This window comes from Heptranchias perlo, chromosome 4, assembly GCF_035084215.1.
Source record: "Heptranchias perlo isolate sHepPer1 chromosome 4, sHepPer1.hap1, whole genome shotgun sequence".
Taxonomy (NCBI): Eukaryota; Metazoa; Chordata; class Chondrichthyes; order Hexanchiformes; family Hexanchidae; genus Heptranchias; species Heptranchias perlo.
In genome coordinates, this window is record NC_090328.1 from 57,887,715 (window position 1) to 57,905,232 (window position 17,518).

Below are 17,518 nucleotides of genomic sequence, written 5' to 3' on the forward strand. Positions count from 1 at the left end.
TTTATTTCACTTTCTTTAATAGTTTCTTACAATTTATTTATTTCAAAACAATATACAGTTACTACTGGTCAGTCCAATTATTCAGTTTTCATAAAATGCTACGGTTATATCCCCTGCCGCCAAGATGGAACAGCCCTGAAAACAATGCAAGAAACAAAAAGTTATTACAAAGAGACAAAGCAAAGTACATTTTTCAAACTTTGTTTAATCTGTTTCAGTATCCAGGGATTTATTTCCTATGCTGACCACTTACCGGTGGGGAAGATGCAGCATAGGCCCACCACCACTTTGCCCCGTCTCCTTTGTGTGTTCCTCCCAACCTTTGGTAGGTTTGAATAGTCTAGATGGGTCTCTCTGTATTTGAGCATCAACCTGAGTAGATTTACAACAGAACAAAAGTTTCACACAGGGGAAACTTCTCTCCAAAAGGCAAAAAAGCAAGAACATTTAAAGATCATTTTTTCTCCCCCTCTCCTAAAGACGGTGACTCATATTGTGCTATGGTTCCAGGCACTTAGCTTTCAAGTAACTTGTCTAAATGGCTATTTTTCATGCATAAGCCTAGACAGAAAGTAGAAGCTGTAGAGGGCAAAGCTAAGCTCAATCCTACCATCTCACACACCCCAATGCACATCTCCAGAGATACCTCAGTAGTAATTGGAACCAAAAACAGACTAATAATACCTCTTCTGAGCCTCAAATCACTCAGAACAGACCAGCGATTGAACCTGGGGCCTTAGTCTGTATGGGTCAATAATGCATCAGCCAATATATTTAGCCACAGAGTCACTATGGGCTCAATGCATTTTCTTTTTGAATTGTGTGCTCAAAACTGGCTGATTATTGTTTTGCCAGATAAAATGCTCAATGAGTGGACACCATTAACTATTTTTAAATTTTCCCAATTCAAACTCTGGGATGAAAAACAGCTTCTTGTGTTGTCATTTAGAAGGGTTTTTAATATATTTTGCACAGTAACAGGATGCAGCATTCAAACCTCAGAATTTTATTCATTTGGGAAAATAGGCAAAAGTATTCACTCTGATGCCTGTTCTCCTACTCAGTGTGCCTTCAAGCCCATTCTCCAAATGTAATCCAGTTTACCCCGTCTACATCATCTGGCTGCGCTCAAGACATGCAAAGAGCCATCAATATCAAATCCTGTCTTCTTAAGTCTTCAAATAACTTATGAACAATTTTCCTGTTAGGATGAAGAGAATGTGACTTGTGATCAGGATGCTAATCACTGAACCCAGTCAATACAGCAATGCATTGTATTTGTGTAGATCATGGTATGGAATAAGCAATATATTCTTGAGTGATAATACTCTGTACCTAATCTATTTCCTGGTGAGTGGATATAAAGAGCACAGTATACTCTGTGGTGCGTTTACATCATCCTTTAAAATAAACCCTTGGGACTGCCAACAAGTCAAAGGGAAATTCCAATCTCCTTGATCCAGTTGTTCTAAGTGTACCATATGCTGAAACAAACACCCAGTATACCCGATCTTGGCTCGGAGGGTAAGGAAGTAAAGTCAGTATTGGTGGAAATAAGAAATAACAAGGGGCAGAAAACACTGGTGGCAGTAGTTTATAGGCCCCCTAACAGTAGCTATACCGTTGCACATAGTATTCATCACGAAATAATAGGAGCTTGTAACAAAGGTTATGCAATAATCATGGGGGATTTTAATCTTCATATAAACTGGACAAATCAAATTGGCAAAGGCAGTCTGGAAGATGAGTTCATGGAATGTATTTGAGGCAGTTTCCTAGAACAATACGTTGTGAAACCAACCAGGGAACAGGCTATTTTAGATCTTGCACTGTGTAATAAGACAATGTTAATTAGTAATCTCTCAATAAAGGATCCTCTGGAGAAGAGTGATCATAATATGATAGCTCAATGTGAAATTCTGAGAGTGATGTACTCAAATCCAAGAGTCTTAAACTTAAATAAAGCCAATTACATAGGTATGAGGGGCGAGTTGGCTAAAATAGATTGGAAAATTAGATTAAAAGGTATGATAGTAGATAAGCAGTGGCAGACATTTAAAGAAATATTTCAATATTCTCAACGAATAGACATTTCATTGAGAAATTAAAACTCCACGGGAAGTGAGATTCATCTGTGGCTAATGAAAGAAGTTAAGGTTAGCATTAGATTAAAAGATTAGGCCCATAATGTTGTGAGGAATAGTAAGCCTGAGGATTAGGAGAGTTTTAGAAACCAGCAAAGGATGACCAAAAAATTGATAAAAAGGGAGAAAATAGAATATGGAAGTAAACAAGCAAGAAATATAAAAACAGACTATAAGAGCTTCTACAAGTGTGTAAAAATGAAGAGTATAGCAAAAGTAAACATTGGTCTCTTGGAGGCTGAGGCAGGAGAAATTATAATGGGGAATCAGGAAATGGCAGAGATGTTAGACAAATATTTTGTATCTGTCTTCACAGTAGAAGACACAAAAAACATACCAGAAATAGTGGGGAACCAAGGGGCTAATGAGTGAGGACCTTAAAGTAATTAATATCAGCAGAGAAACTAAAGGGACTAAAAGCAAATAAATCCCCTGGACCTGATGGTCTACATCCTAGGGTTCTAAAAGAGGTGGCTGCAGAGATAGTAGATGCATGGATTATGACCTTCCAAAATTCCCTAAATTCTAGAACGGTCCCAGCAGATTGGAAAGTTGCAAATGTAACCCTGCTATTCAAGAAAGGAGGGAGAGAAAAAATAGGGAACTACTGGCCAGTTAGCCTGACACCAGTCATCAGGAAAATGCTGGAATCCATTATTGAGTAAGTGGTAAAAGAGCACTTAGAAAATCGTAATATGATTAGGCAGAGTCAACATGGTTTTATGAAAGGGAAATCGTGTTTGACAAATTATTAGAGTTTTTTGAGGACATAACTAGCAGAGTAGATACAGGGGAACCAATGGATGTAGTATATTTGGATTTTCAAAAGGCATTCGAGAAGGTGCCACATAAAAGGTTGTTACACAAGATAAGGGCTCATGGAGTTGGGGTAATATGTTAGCATGGATAGAGGATTGGTTAACGGACAGAAAACAGAGCAGGGATAAATAGGTCATTTTCAGGTTGGCAGGCTGTAACTAGTCGAGTGCTGCAAGGATCAGTGCTTGGGCCTCAGCTATTTACAATCTATATTAATGTCTTAGATGAAGGGACTGAGTGAAATGTATCCAAGTTTGCTGACGATACAAGCAAGGTGGGAAACTAAGCTGTGAGGAGGACACAGAATCTGCAAAGGGATATAGACAGGTTAAGTGAGTGGGCAAGAAGGTGGCAGATGGAGTATAATGTGGGGAAATGTGGAGAAAAACAGAATATTTTTTAAATGGTGGGAATCTATTAAATATAGGTGTTCAGAGGGATTTGGGTGTCCTCGTACAAGAAACACAAAAAGTTAGCATGCAGGTACAGTAAGCAATTTGGAAGGCAGAAAGCATGTTGGCCTTTATTGCAAGGGGTTTGGAGTACAAGAATAAGAAAGTCTTACTACAGTTGTACAGGGGTTTGGTGAGACCTCACCTGGAGTATTGTGTACAGTTTTGGTCTCCTTATCTAAGGAAGGATATACTTGCCTTAGAGGCAGTGCAACGAAGGTTCACTAGATTGATTCCTGGGATGAGAGGGTTGTCCTACGAAGAGAGATCGAGTAGAAAAGGCTTATACTCTCTGGCGTTTAGAAGAATGAGAGGTGATCTCATTGAAACATCTCTCTCAGCACCTAAAGTTCATATCTTCAAAATTAACAAAGTTCTGAGTTGAATTTGAAAATTCAGAACAAGAGCAGAATTGTAAGAATCAGCAGAGAGGGTTGTTTACTGGGAGAACCAAAATAGCAGGTGTCCATGAGATTGCATTTTGATCAATTAGCTGCAAACATATCTCAGAGGGCAGATAGTCTTAGCAGCTTTTTCAGCATTTGGGCGAGAAGAAATCCAAGCTATCTGCCGGAACGTAATTTCCCTTTAGAGAGTTCACATTTGATAAATGCGGCTAAACACAGTGAATCTCACTGAGCCAGTTGCTTTTTCTCATTAAAACCAATATCGTTTTTTTAACCTTCTCTTTAAGCTTGGCAAATCTTTTCTCTCGCTCATCCTCCTTTTCTTGCTTTATTCGTTTCTCTGCTAATTTGCACTCCAGCTTCTGCAAATCCTGTGTGGTATAAAAATACATCAAGTAATTGCTTTGTAATAACTTTTATTGCCACAAAATAACTTCCCTTTCTCTATCTTTTGTGAAAAAGGGTAACTGGAAGTACTCCCAAATTGAAAGAACTTCTATAAAATGTAAGGAGGCTGCATATCTTAGAATCACACCTCAAAACTATATTTTTAAAAAAGCAAAATTTTATTAAGACATTACCTTAGTAAATACGGACAAAATAAAGTATAAAAAGGAGCATGACCCCATACTTGAGTATTAAAAAAACAGCAAACTGAATGACAGAATCGTTACAGCATAGGAGGCCATTCAACCCATCGAGCCCGCGCCAGCTCTTTGTAAGAGCAATTCAGTTAGTCCCATTCCCCTGCTTTTTCCCCATAGCCCAGCAAATTTTTTCCCTCCAAGTATTTATCCAATTCCTTTTGAAAGCCACGACTGAATCTGCTTCCACCATCCTTTCAGGCAGTGCATTCCAGATCATAACTATTCGCTGCATAACAAAGTTTTTCCTCATGTCCCCTTTGGTTCTTTGCCAATCACTTTAAATCTGTATCCTCTGGTTCTCGACCCTTCCGCCAATGCGAACAGTTTCTCTTTATTCACTTTATTTAAACCCTTCATGATTTTGAACACTTCTATCAAATCTCTTCTTCTCAACCTTCTCTGCTCTAAGAATAACCCCAGCTTCTCTGGTCTATCCACGTAACTGAAGTCCCTCATCCCTGGAACCAGTCTAGTAAATCTTTTCTGCACCCTCTCTAAGGCCTTCACATCCTTCCTAAAGTGCTGTGCCCAGAATTGGCCACAATACTCCAGTTGTGGTTAAGCCAGTGTTTCATAAAGGTTCAACATAACTTCCTTGCTTTTGTACTCAATGCCTCTATTTATAAAGCCCAAGATCCTGTATGCTTTTTTAACCACTTTCTCAACATGTCCTGCCACCTTCAAAGATTTGTACATATATATCCACAGGTCTCTCTGTTCCTGCACCCACTTTAGAATTGTATCATTTCATTTATATTGCCTCTCCTCGTTCTTCTTGCCAAAATGTATGACTTCGCACTTCTCTGCGTTAAATTTCATCTGCCACGTGTCTGCTCATTCCACTAGCCTGTTTATGTCCTGAAGTCTATCACTATCCTCATTGTTCACTAGCCTTCCAAGTTTTGTGTCATTTGCAAATTTTGAACTTGTGCCCTGCACACCCAAGTCCAAGTCATTAATATATCAAAAAAGCACCAATCCTAATACCAACCACCCGGGGAACACCACTGTATACCTTCCTCCAGTCTGAAAAACAAATGTTCACCACTACTCTGTTTCCTGTCACTTAGCCAAATTCGTATCCATGCTGCCACCGTCCCTTTTATTCCATGGGCTTCAATTTTGCTGACAAGCCTATTATGCGGCACTTTATCAAACGCCTTTTGAAAGTCCATATAGACATCAACCGCATTGCCCACATCAACCCTCCCTGTTAACTCATCAAAAAACTCATTCAAGTTAGTTAAATGCAATTCGCCTTTAACAAATCCGGGCTGGCTTTCCTTTATTAATCCGCACTTGTCCAAGTGACAATTAATTTTGTCCCGGATTATTGTTTCTAAAAGTTTCCCCACCACGGAGGTTAAACTGACTGGTCTGTACTTGCTGGGTTTATCCTTACACCTTTTTTTTTTGAACAAGGGTGTAACATTTGCAATTCTCCAGTCCTCTGGCACCACCCCCATATCCAAGGAGGATTGGAAGATTATAGCCAGCACCTCTGCACTTTCCACCTTTACTTCCCTCAGCAACATAGGATGCATCCCATCCAGACCTGGTGACTTATCTACTTTAAGTACAGCCAGCCTTTCTAGTACCTCCTCTATCAATTTTTAGCCCATTCAGTATCTCAACTGCCTCCTCTTTTACTGAGACTTCGGCAGCATCTTCTTCTTTGGTAAAGACAGATGCAAAGTACTCATTTAGTACCTCAGCCATGCCCTCTGCCTCCATGCGTAGATCTCCTTTGTGATCCCTAATCAGCCCCAGCCCTCCTCTTACTACTCGTTTACTATTTATATGCCTATAGAAGAAGATTTTTGGATTCCCTTTTATGTTAGCCGCCAGTCTATTCTCATACTCTCTCTTTGTCCCTCCGATTTCCTTTTTCCACTTCTCCTCTGTACTTTTTATATTCAGCCTGGTTCTCACTTGTATTATCAACTTGACATCTGTCACACCACTTTTTCTGCTTCATCTTACTCTCTATCTCATCATCCAGGGAGCTCTGGCTTTGATTGCCCTATCTCTCCTCCTTGTGGGAACGTACCTAGACGGTACCCAAACCATTTCCTCTTTAAAGGCCGCCCATTGTTCGATCACAGTTTTGCCTGCCAATCTTTGACTCCAATTTACCTGGGCCAGGTCAATTCTCAACCCACTGAAATTCGGTATTTTTACTCTAGATTGCTCCTAGTCCTTTTCCATAACTAATCTAAACCTTATGATACTATGATCACTGTTCCCTAAATGTTCCCCCATTGATACTTGCTCCACTTGACCCACCTCAATAAAAAAGGATAAATTATCCTATTTAGGGACTTCAAAAGCAAATTACCTTCCAAAAGACTCACCCTCTCTTGAAATCTAGAGATTTCTCTTGCCACAAGTCGTTGTCTTTCTTCCCTTTCAGCTTCCTCTCTCATTAGTGCTTCCAGTCGCAGAAACTCCTCCTTCTCCTTCTTTTGTTCAGCACAGTCTTCGAGTATTCTCTTCACTTTGAGCCGCCTCTGATTTTCCTGCCTTTGCCGTTTCATTTGTTCTACATCTTCCTTCATTTGTTGTTCTTTCTCACGAGAAAGCTCCAGTTCCTTCTGTTTCTTCCATGATTGCAGCTGGGCTTCTCTTTTTTTTCTCTCCTTCTCAAGTCTGAGCCGTTTCGCCTCTTCTTTTGCTAGATGCTCTGCATCCAGTTCCTCTTCTGCCTGTACTTGCATCTTCAGTAACTTCTCTTTTTCATGTTGCTTCCTTGTTTTCCATTTCTGAATAGCCTGCATGGCAATTTCAACAAAAAAAGAGATACAGAAGATTCAGTCTCCTAAATGTTATGCTGGTTGACTGATGACACTGTATTTCTTTCGGTTACTAGTTCCAATTTTAAAAGATGCCAGGCTTAATACTGTAATCTCAAATAATTTCACTTGCTCCCAGGAAAATGCCACTCAAGCCAAATGCTAGCATCCGCACAAAAGCAGAACAGAGCACAAAAAGTACTCACCCTCTGATTTTTCCTTCCTGCAGGGAACTATTACTCAGCATCTCCTCTAATGGGGAATTGATGGTGTAAATCCAAATTCCATCACCAATAAATTGTAGCTCTAGTTTGCTGCACTACTGAATTAGGTTTGTTGTGATTTTCATTTTATTCTGTGCATTTCTTGGTTTCAAAAATCAATATACATTACAAACAATAGTTTGCAGCTAAATAGTAAGTATAGCCTTCTCTACAGAACCAAAAAGAGAGTGTTCTGTGTAATTCTTACCAGGAAGAATTAACATGGATTGCTGGAAAAAAAACTGAATTCCTAAATTACAGTTCTACTCAACACTTTAAAATATTCTAACCAAATATTTCCATAAGTTCCTACCTCTTTCTGCCTCTCTTCTAGAAAAAGAAACTCTTGGTACCATTGCTCATGTTGCATTATGTCCTCTTGGGTCCTTCCAACCAAATACTGCAGAGCTTCTTCAATGAATAATGGCCTTCCTTTGTGTTTTATCCAGACTTTGAGAAAGTTCTGATGGTCAAAATCATCCCAGCCACCTTGGCGTCCTGTCCGCTGAAGGAACCTTTCAAATTCTGCAATTTCAACCAGCACATTGACCTGACCAGATTTAATTGATGATCCTTTTGCTAAGGTAATCTTGGGTGTCACTGTTGCTGTTGGAGTCTGGGCCCATACTTCCATTTTTTTTTCCACAGCTGAAATTTCCTGAGTGATAGTCTTTTCTTCCTTCATAAGTTCTTCGTACCTGAATTAAAAAGAGAACAGAAATCACATTGAAAATTTAATTAAAAAAGGAGCTCTATGGTATAATTTTAACTGTTTGCAATATATTTCACTACCTTTTTCAACAGCCAAAACACAATACAGGATACAAAAAATATTTTTTAAAAAGCGATTTTGGAATATAACCAACACAAGAAGCTGTTATATGTCTTTCCCTTCCCTCAGCCTGACCCCATTACTGCATTTCTTGTGCACATACATGTCAACTGACCACGTATTAGTTCAGTTTAGGTCTCATGTTTACCTGACCCCATTTGCAGACAACAATCAGCTGATCCAAACTTTCTGGTGTGCCACATCATCAGTCATCACAGATTCTTTTAGTTTGCAATACATGTGCTGCCATGCTACATGTCTCTGCAAGCAAAAGCAACCAGGTTCTCCACCGCCCACTAGGTAGTAGAGAATTCACTCCCAAACAAAAGCTACTACAAGGCTTCAAAATAAGAAAATATTAAATAATTTTCTATGTGATGGAACTTAATGGAAATCAGAAAAAAAAGAGGGAGGGGGAAAAAATTGTTTATTCTAAATTGTCACAAGGCTTAGAATTTAAGTAAAGTTTAGCTTGTTATTATTTTATGTTAACTGAATTTTATTGAACTCTGAATATATTTAAATCTGTATTTTAATAGGTAGCTTTGTGCACTATAAACACCATATGCCAACCATCCAGATTTGGATCCTGTGCCAACACTTGTGGATGAAAGCTAGTGACAGCTGGTGGACTAATTCAAACTTCCCCCACAACATTTCATGAAACTGCCCCATCAGTCTGTGTGGCAGCTTAAGTTGTAATGCACACGTGCTGCCATGTCTATACGAGACTTGGTTCCTGTTGACGAAAAGGGAGTTTAATATGCTAATATCAATTGAATCCAGCATCATTAGTATCAATCTGTTGAATTATATTCTTAAGAGCTGTGTCGACAACATCATAGGTCATTCAAAGAGAGGTGTGTGTGTGTGTCCCCGTCCAAAACTCAATGCAACTATGAAAGTAATTTTCATGGTGGTAAATTTAAAGCTGTTCTACAGATATTGAGAAATACATTCACAGACTGGAAAATATGCACCATAATTAGGTTATAACAAATTTGCAGACACTTTAGGGCTGAAATATCAGCTTCACAGATCCAATTTTGACTTTCATATAGTGTTTATCTTGCTTTGGCCCTCAATGCTCTTCAACCTGTCTGCAATTTCAATTGGGCTGCCAGCCAAAGCATTAATATATCTACATGCAATGCAATAAACGCTCAGCACCACTACAACAATTCAGAGAAGTTCAGAACATTTAACAACTCACATTTGCCGTTGCTCTTCTTTAAAGACACTGATTGCATCTTCAACTTCTTCCATTATTTCTCTCAACTTTTCTATAACTGAAGACATCAGTAAATCCATTCTTAATCCATTAGTAAACACATGAGCAAATGCCATAATTACAACCATTGGTAACAGTTGTATAAACAAACAATATACTTGAAATGGAGATAGATTTGAAAGTATTTTAACGAACAGACCACAGCATTAGGGGAAATGATCCAATCCGAGCTGCACTGAAGCAGGAAACACCAAGAGGCTAAGCATCTCGTTCCCAGAGAGGAATGGGGAGGTGGAGTCATCACAAGGCCACCATCACATCTCCTAAAAGCTGCAAGCACCAAAGCTGATTTGTAGGCCACAATAGCAGAGGAAATAAAGGGGAACTTTAAAAATAAACTAGGTTCTTAAATTCTACTCGTAAGTATGTTATGTATTTGTTATAAATTCGGGGCTGCTATAGATACCAACCCAGGTTCAGTGGCATCGGTCACTTCCTGAAGCGGTCAGAGTGCCTTAGCTTAATGGGAGTTGACTCACATTGCCTTGTATTTAATTGCGTGATAGCATAATCCAAGGATGTAACAAAAATGACCCTTGTGATATGGACCGGATATCGTTTTACCCAATGTAATTCTTTCATCTCTCCGAAGGTAGACTGAGTGAACGTTTGGCAAGGCGAGGCTTGATACGAATTGTTAAACTGCTTTATTTCACATCAGATGAACATAAGAGCAACACACAATGTTTCCCCGTGTCAGTGGGTCGTTTTTCTTAATTTAAAACAGAATAACTCCTCTGCATTCTGGCCTACAGCCCAGAGCAGACATTCCTTTCCCTACAGCCTCCTCGTCTGCCCCTGCCTTTCTGGGCCTCTGTCTTGCAACTTCTCTATTGCCAAAACATAACTGCTCTCACAGCCTTTCTTTTTCCTCCAAAAAAGCCTGTCCCTATATCTTTTTCTTCACAGACAGACCAGGATCAAATAGCTTTCCAAAACAATAACAGTGAGGTGCTCTTTGAATATCCATACAAGCTAACAAATTGCTTATAGCTTGACGTCTGAGGAAGCCAAATTCCATTCAACACAAACAAAGGGTGGTTAAAGTGCCCATTATTAAAAAAAAACCTGAGAATACATTTTGCTTAAAATATTAAAAGTAACCATTAATGTCACCCTTTCTGTGGAACAAAATGGTCAAAAAAATCCTGAAATGTTACAGTATCAGGCTTAGGTTAAACTTCATAAATTAGAATCCAAGTCTGTATTAACATCCAAACTTCCCAGTTCTCACCTAGCCCATGAGATGAAGCACTGCATAGAAGCAGAGAACTCTAGTCCAAGAGTAATTTGGTAATCAACTGTGGAAGTGCAATTCTTGACACAATTCTAAAACAGCACTAATAGCAACCATGGCCAATAGTCCAGATTGTTCCATTAAAGGAGTGGCTACAGAGGTAAAATTAGGGAATGAGAGGTCTCAGATCTATGTTGACTATCTAAAGATAGCATCAGACATAGTATTGATGTTTGCAAACTCATTGCTTACGAAGAACAGGAACTACATGTACTTAGTGTTTAAGTTCTCTTTCTCCACCCCAGCCATGTTTATTTTTGGCCAACTTTAGGCCTTTCATTTTTGAACAAACTCATTTAAGATTCAAAATTTTTTGCCATCAATACTAAAATTAAAAAAACCCAACAGGGTTCATAATTACACGAGGTGCAATGCGTGCTGCTGTTTTTCTCCATAAATGTTAAAATAATGCTGACATGGTCTCGTTTTATACAATATTGCTATTGAATAGATCAAAATTTTACAAGCCATTTCATTTATTAATTCATTAAAGAAAATATCCAAACATGCAGGAAGCTGAAAGCTTTCATAGTATCTACAGCATAGAAATAGTCCATTCGGCTCAACTGGCCTATGCCGGTGTTTATACTCCACACAAGCCTCCTCCCGCTCTAATTACTTCTTCCCACCCTACCCCTGTATTCCCTTCTCCCTCATGTTTGCATCAAGCCTCCCATTAAATGAGTCGATGCAATCTGCTTCAACCACTCCATGTGGCAGCAAGTTTCACATTCTCACCACTCTCAAAAGGAACATTTTATTTGGGACGATCATTTCTTGTAGCCAACCAAAGTAGTATATTCCATTCTTTTCTGGTGTTGATGCCATAAAAAACAATCAAATTACACAATTTTCATCCTGGTATTATTTTATCATTGACTTTTAGTTTAAAAATAATCCTCACATACTGCAATACAAAGTGCACAGTTTGTACTACAAGACCTAAAGCACTTCTGCACAGCTTTAGTTACTACACTATATAGTGCATAATCACAATCATGGATACACATACATTTTTGTTTGCATATTGTACATACATTCTGGAGTGGGTTTGACATCCTTTAGTTGGCTCTGGAATCTTTTCACATTATGATGTATTTTTGCAAGTTGTTGCTGAACCTTCATCTCTGTTGTAAGAAAAATTCAGCCAAGAAATTACAAGTTACTTTTAATCTAAAAAAGGCCCCATCAAAATATCAAACTCACCACTTGTGCCAAAACTTTCCACTTTCCCCATTTATTATCTTGAAATCATGGCCTCTTGTCTTTGATTTCCATTACCAATGGAAATAATCTATGTTTATCTTGTCTATTCCTTTTATTATTTTGAACACTTGTTATACTGACAGACTAACAAGTTACCTCAAAACATTGATAAATTTAAATGTCTTCTAAATGGCCTATTCAATAGTGTTTTTCAAAAGGCAGTTTTGAAAGACAACCAGCACTTTTAAAGCATAATTCAAGTGCCTCAGAAATATTTCAAAGCACTTCACATCCAATTAATTTATTTGTAGTGCAGAGACTATTGTTATTGCAGTTATTTAGTGCATTGCAAGATCCCACAAATAGCAAGGAGGTGAATGACCAGTTAATCTGTATTTCATGTTGGTTGAGGGAGGAACATTGATCAAACACTGAGAAGTTTCAGTCCTTCTTCAAATAGTGCTGTGAGATCTTGAACAGCTATCCAAACCATTGAAACAGGCAGTGGGGACCTCTGTTTAACATCTCAAATACAACATACAGCAATGCAGCAGTCCTGCATTAACATCACCCTAGATTATGGACTTGAGTTGGAGTGCAGCTTGAACCCAGAGCCTTCTATCTCAGAAGCGAGTGTTACCAATGGATACAAAGCACAAATGTAAATGTATTTGAAAATACGGCTGTAGTAAGCAGAGAACTGGGCATGTAAATAAAGCAAAATGCATTCTGTTCTTTTTTTTAAAAAATTCGTTCACGGGATGTGGGCGTCACTGGCAAGGTCAGCATTTATTGCCCATCCCTAATTGCTCGAGAAGGTGGTGGTGAGCCGCCTTCTTGAACCGCTGCAGTCCATGTGGTGAAGGTTCTCTTAATTATATTCAGAGAGAAAAAGCACAGGTTGCCATGACAGCATAGACAAAATTGTGCATGTATATGAACAAAGAAAGAAAAGCAAAACCCCCCCAAAATTTGATGAATTCCTACTTTCTGTTTTCCTGTTGTTTGTCAGTTTCAGCTCCAGTTCTTCAAGGGTGCTGTATTCAGCTCTAAACTCATTCCTTTTATTGAAAAGATGGGTATTCTTGTCCTTTTCTAAATTGGCTATTCTGGATTGAAAAAAAAAAATCAATAAACTAGAATTCTTAATATTTTTGATGTGCAAAAGAAGTTTCCCAACTAACAGTGTGTGGTCAAAAATTCTATTTGCACATCTTCATAATTGAGTGACCAGTGAAAGACACGATTGTTGTCTACATTTCAGACACTCAGCTAATTTTATTTATTCTGCAGTTATACTATAGTCAACTTGGTAATGTCTATACACACATCATAAAAAAGATTTTACTGTAAGATGCTAGTAACAAGTACTGGTATGCTCTACTGAAAACATTGACTTTAGGTGAAATACAATTTCACTTGCACTGGCAGCCCTTTGATATGACCAAGCAGTTGTTCTTCATATGCCAGTCTAGAGAATGAACATCTGCAGGTTACTGGATTATGCAAGGGCATTGCAGCCAAGCTCAATCATCTCTTCATCCAACATCCACAAACCTACACCTTCTAACAGATGGGATGAATAAACAAAAAACTGCTAAAAATCTGAAACAAAAACAGAAAATACTAGAAACACTTAGCAGGTCAGTTAGCATCTGTGGAGAGAACAGATGAGTTTACATTTCAGGTATAGACTCTTAGTCAAAAGAGTTGTTCTGAGTTCTCATGAAGAGTTTACACCTGAAATGCTAACTCATATGTTCTCTCCACAAATACTGACTGATCTGCTGAGCATTTCCAGTATGTTCTTTTTTTGGGTCAATGAATGGGAATCAGGTTTCCCCCTTCTTGGTCTGGGGCTGTAGTGCCCTCATTGCTGCCTCGCTAAGAGATCAGTTAACTTAGAATTCAACAGCGTTTAAAGTCTGGGACTTTCTTGGCCAGAATCGTTCACTACCACAGAGTCTCATCAGGGGAAGTTTGAGTAATTCTAAAATGTTCGCATCAGATGAAATAAAATTAAATTAATGTATTTTTTCATAAAAATTACAAATGCGTACAACTTTATAAAAAAAACTTTAGAAATCAGTTCTCTTTGAAGTCTAAAGTTATCAATCAATAAGGCCTGATTCCAAAATGACAGAAATTTTTTAAAGGGTAATGTCAATTACTCAAAGGGTCATCAGTTTTACATGGATTTGAGATGCCATTATTGTGCCAACGCTAAAAAATTCTATGCTTAATCTAATATTTCATCAACGAGCATGAAAACCTACCCAAACTTGCATCCAAGGGTCTTAAAGGAAATGGCTAGAGAGATAGTGGATGCATTGGTTGTAATCTTCCAGAATTCACTAGATTCTGGAAAGGTCCCAGCGGATTGGAAAACCGCAAACTTAACACCCCTATTCAAGGGAGTGAGCCGAACATCTGTCATTGGGAAAATGCTAGAATCCATTATTAAGGGAGTAGTAGCAGGACATTTGGAGACTCATAATACAATCAAGGAGAGTCAACATGGTTTTATGAAGGGGAAATCATGTCTGACAAATTTATTCAAGTTCTTCGAGGAAGTAATGGGCAGGGTGAATAAAGGGGAACCAATGGATGCAGTATATTTGGATTTCCAAAAAGCATTTGATAAGGTGCCACATAAAAGATTACTGCACAAGATAAGACCTCATGATTTTAGGGGTAATATACTGGCATGGATAGAGGATTGGCTAACTAACAGAGAACAAAGAGTCGGGATAAAAGGGTCATTTTCAAAATAGCAATCTGTAACTAATGGGGTGCCGCAGGGATCAGTGCTGGGGCCTCAACTATTTACAATATATATCAATGACTTGGATGAAGGAACAGAGTGTCTTGTGGCCAAATTTGCTGATGATACAAAGATAGGTGGAAAAGCAAGTTGCGATGAGGACACAAGGGGCTCGATTTTACCAGCGGGTTCCGGGTGCGTTCCCGGCGGGGGGGCGTCGAAAATCGCGATATCCAGGTGTGTCACCGGATCGCGCCTCGATCCCGCCCACTTCCGGGTTCCACGCTGACGTGCGGGGGTGCGTGCGCAGACCCCACCGGTGGGAATCCCGCAGGCAATTAAAGCCAGCGGGATGCCACTTGAGTGTATTTACCTTGCTTGTTGAGGTCATTAAATGAGGGAGGGCAACCGCAGAGAGAGATGCGTCGCAGGAGGCACTACCCTCCGCACAGGGTCTACAGACCGAGGCTCAGCTTCATGGACCTCTCCGAGGAGCAGTGCATACGGCGGCTCAGAGTCAATTGCCAGGTAGTCGCCGACATCTGCAGCCTCCTTAACGACGAGCTGCTCCCGGATGGACCAAGCAGCATCTTCTTACCTGTCGCCGTCAAAGTCACCACTGCCCTCAACTTCTTCGCATCCGGATCCTTCCAGGGTGCCACCGGGGACATCACCGGGGTCTGTCAGTCGTCTGCACACAAGTGCATAAGGCAGGTCACCGACGGGTTGTTCCGCAGGGCCTCGCACTACATCAACTTCGCCATGGACGAGCTCAGCCAGATGGAGAGGGCGGTTGGATTCCATGCCATGGCTGGCTTCCCACGGGTACAGGGTGTAATTGACTGCACCCACATCGCAATACGGGCACCTCCGCATGAGCCAGGGCTGTTCATCAACAGGAAGGGGTATCACTCCATGAACGCCCAGCTCATCTGTGACCACCGCCAGAGATTCCTACACGTGTGCGCCAGATACCCCGGCAGCTGCCACGATGCCTTCGTCCTCAGTGAGTCCACCGTCCCGCCCATCTTCCACGCACCCAACGCCGGCAACAGCTGGCTCCTCGGCGACAAGGGGTATCCCCTACACACGTGGCTCATGACGCCTCTGAGGAACCCCATCACCGAGCCGGAGCGTCGGTACAATGACAGCCACACTGCTACCAGGTCTACAATTGAGCAGACCATAGGGCTGCTCAAGATGCGCTTCAGGTGCCTTGATCGTTCTGGGGGAGCGCTCCAATACACACCATTCAGAGTGGCACGAATCATAGTTGTCTGCTGTGCCCTGCACAACATGGCCCAACAGAGAGGGGTGCCGCTGGAGGAGGCCCCATCCACACCCGCCACCCACATTGAGGAAGGCGAGGGCGAGGAGGAGGAGGAGGAGGAGGCACCAGAGGATGATGTACGACCCATGCGCCGAACCCCGACTCACCGGGATGCTCGCCAGGCCAGGGAGGCACTCATATGTCAACGGTTCTCCTAGAGTCAGACAGTGCGAGGCGTTCGCATCTCCTCACCGGCACATGCGAGGGGCCATACCAGCCCCCTCCACTGAAGAGTGTTGCCAGTACTCCTGCACCCACAGCAGTGTGCCCAATGGACGGCAGCAGGTGTCCGCCGTCATGATGGGCTGCACGGAATGCACCTATTGCACAGGCCGCGGAAGAATGGACGAGAGGTGGCAGGAGTGGTGAGAACGATAGTGTTTAATATGTACAAGGTGCAATACTATAAACAAAAAGTGTACAAATTAACAGACACCCTGGTGCATTCCCTTTGTGCTTATAATGCCTTTGGATTTCTTTTCCGGGTACCCCTGTGGCTCCAGCAGAGGTAGTGGCAGGTTGCTCCTGTTCTTGCCTTGACCGGGTAGATGCTTTGGGCGGACGGCCCCTGGGTTTCGGTGCCCGTGAGGGCACTACCACAGACTGCTCCTCCTGCACCTGTGCAGGGGCAGACTCGGCCACCTGGAGAGGAGGCACCATTGCAATCTCCAGGTTGAGAGGGGGGCAACGGGTGGGACGTGGGGGGACCTTGAGAAGCGTCCCCGCTTCCACGTCCCCGGTCACCATCATCCCTCTCGTGGCCTCGGCCCACATCACCCCTTCCACCCTGCTGGACGACAATTTGGATTGCATGTGTGAGGCCTTGCAAGGCCACCCCTAGTGTATCCGTCAGCCTGTTTATGGCGGCAGAATGTTGCTCACCCTGAATCCGTACAGCCGTTGTCAGGGCCTGCACGGACTCGATGTGGAGCTGTGCGTGACGCTCGAGGGAGGCCAGCCTGTCCTCCACCGCAGACGCTCCCGCACCTACCCGCGACACTATGTCGCCGGTACCCTCCTGTGCCTGTGCCACCAATGCCCGCATGCAGGAGTTGGACTCCTCCATCGCCTGCGCAACTGTGGACAATGCACGCGGCACCTCTCCCAGTACCTCGGCAATTAGCTGGTGCCCCTCGACGACTCTCCTTTTGACTGGTGGCCCCCTGGGTTCAGCATCTGGGTCCGGCTGAGCAGAGCCTGGAGATGAGTGCTCCCACCGACGCGGACCCTCCGCGGCTGCCCCTGCCACCAGGGTCTGCTCATGCTCTCACGTG

The 17,518-nt window shown here is 41.6% G+C and overlaps 1 protein-coding gene across 4 annotated transcripts in view; it reads right to left on the minus strand.

Moving 5' to 3' along the window:
- The window catches only part of LOC137320950 (coiled-coil domain-containing protein 112), a 21,847-nt gene continuing 4,329 nt past the window's right edge, over nucleotides 1–17,518 (minus strand). For 2 of the 4 annotated variants that reach the window (XM_067982976.1, XM_067982974.1), the window contains 8 exons: nucleotides 13,138–13,259; nucleotides 11,982–12,071; nucleotides 9,570–9,645; nucleotides 7,838–8,222; nucleotides 6,824–7,240; nucleotides 4,098–4,193; nucleotides 254–372; nucleotides 1–135 (listed from right to left, as the gene is read on the minus strand). In XM_067982976.1, the coding sequence (XP_067839077.1) occupies nucleotides 105–135; nucleotides 254–372; nucleotides 4,098–4,193; nucleotides 6,824–7,240; nucleotides 7,838–8,222; nucleotides 9,570–9,645; nucleotides 11,982–12,071; nucleotides 13,138–13,259 (1,336 nt within the window). In that variant the 3' untranslated portion in view covers nucleotides 1–104. The remainder of the gene's footprint in view (nucleotides 136–253; nucleotides 373–4,097; nucleotides 4,194–6,823; nucleotides 7,241–7,837; nucleotides 8,223–9,569; nucleotides 9,646–11,981; nucleotides 12,072–13,137; nucleotides 13,260–17,518) is intronic. The other 2 variants (XM_067982978.1, XM_067982977.1) reach the window with 2 other exon arrangements.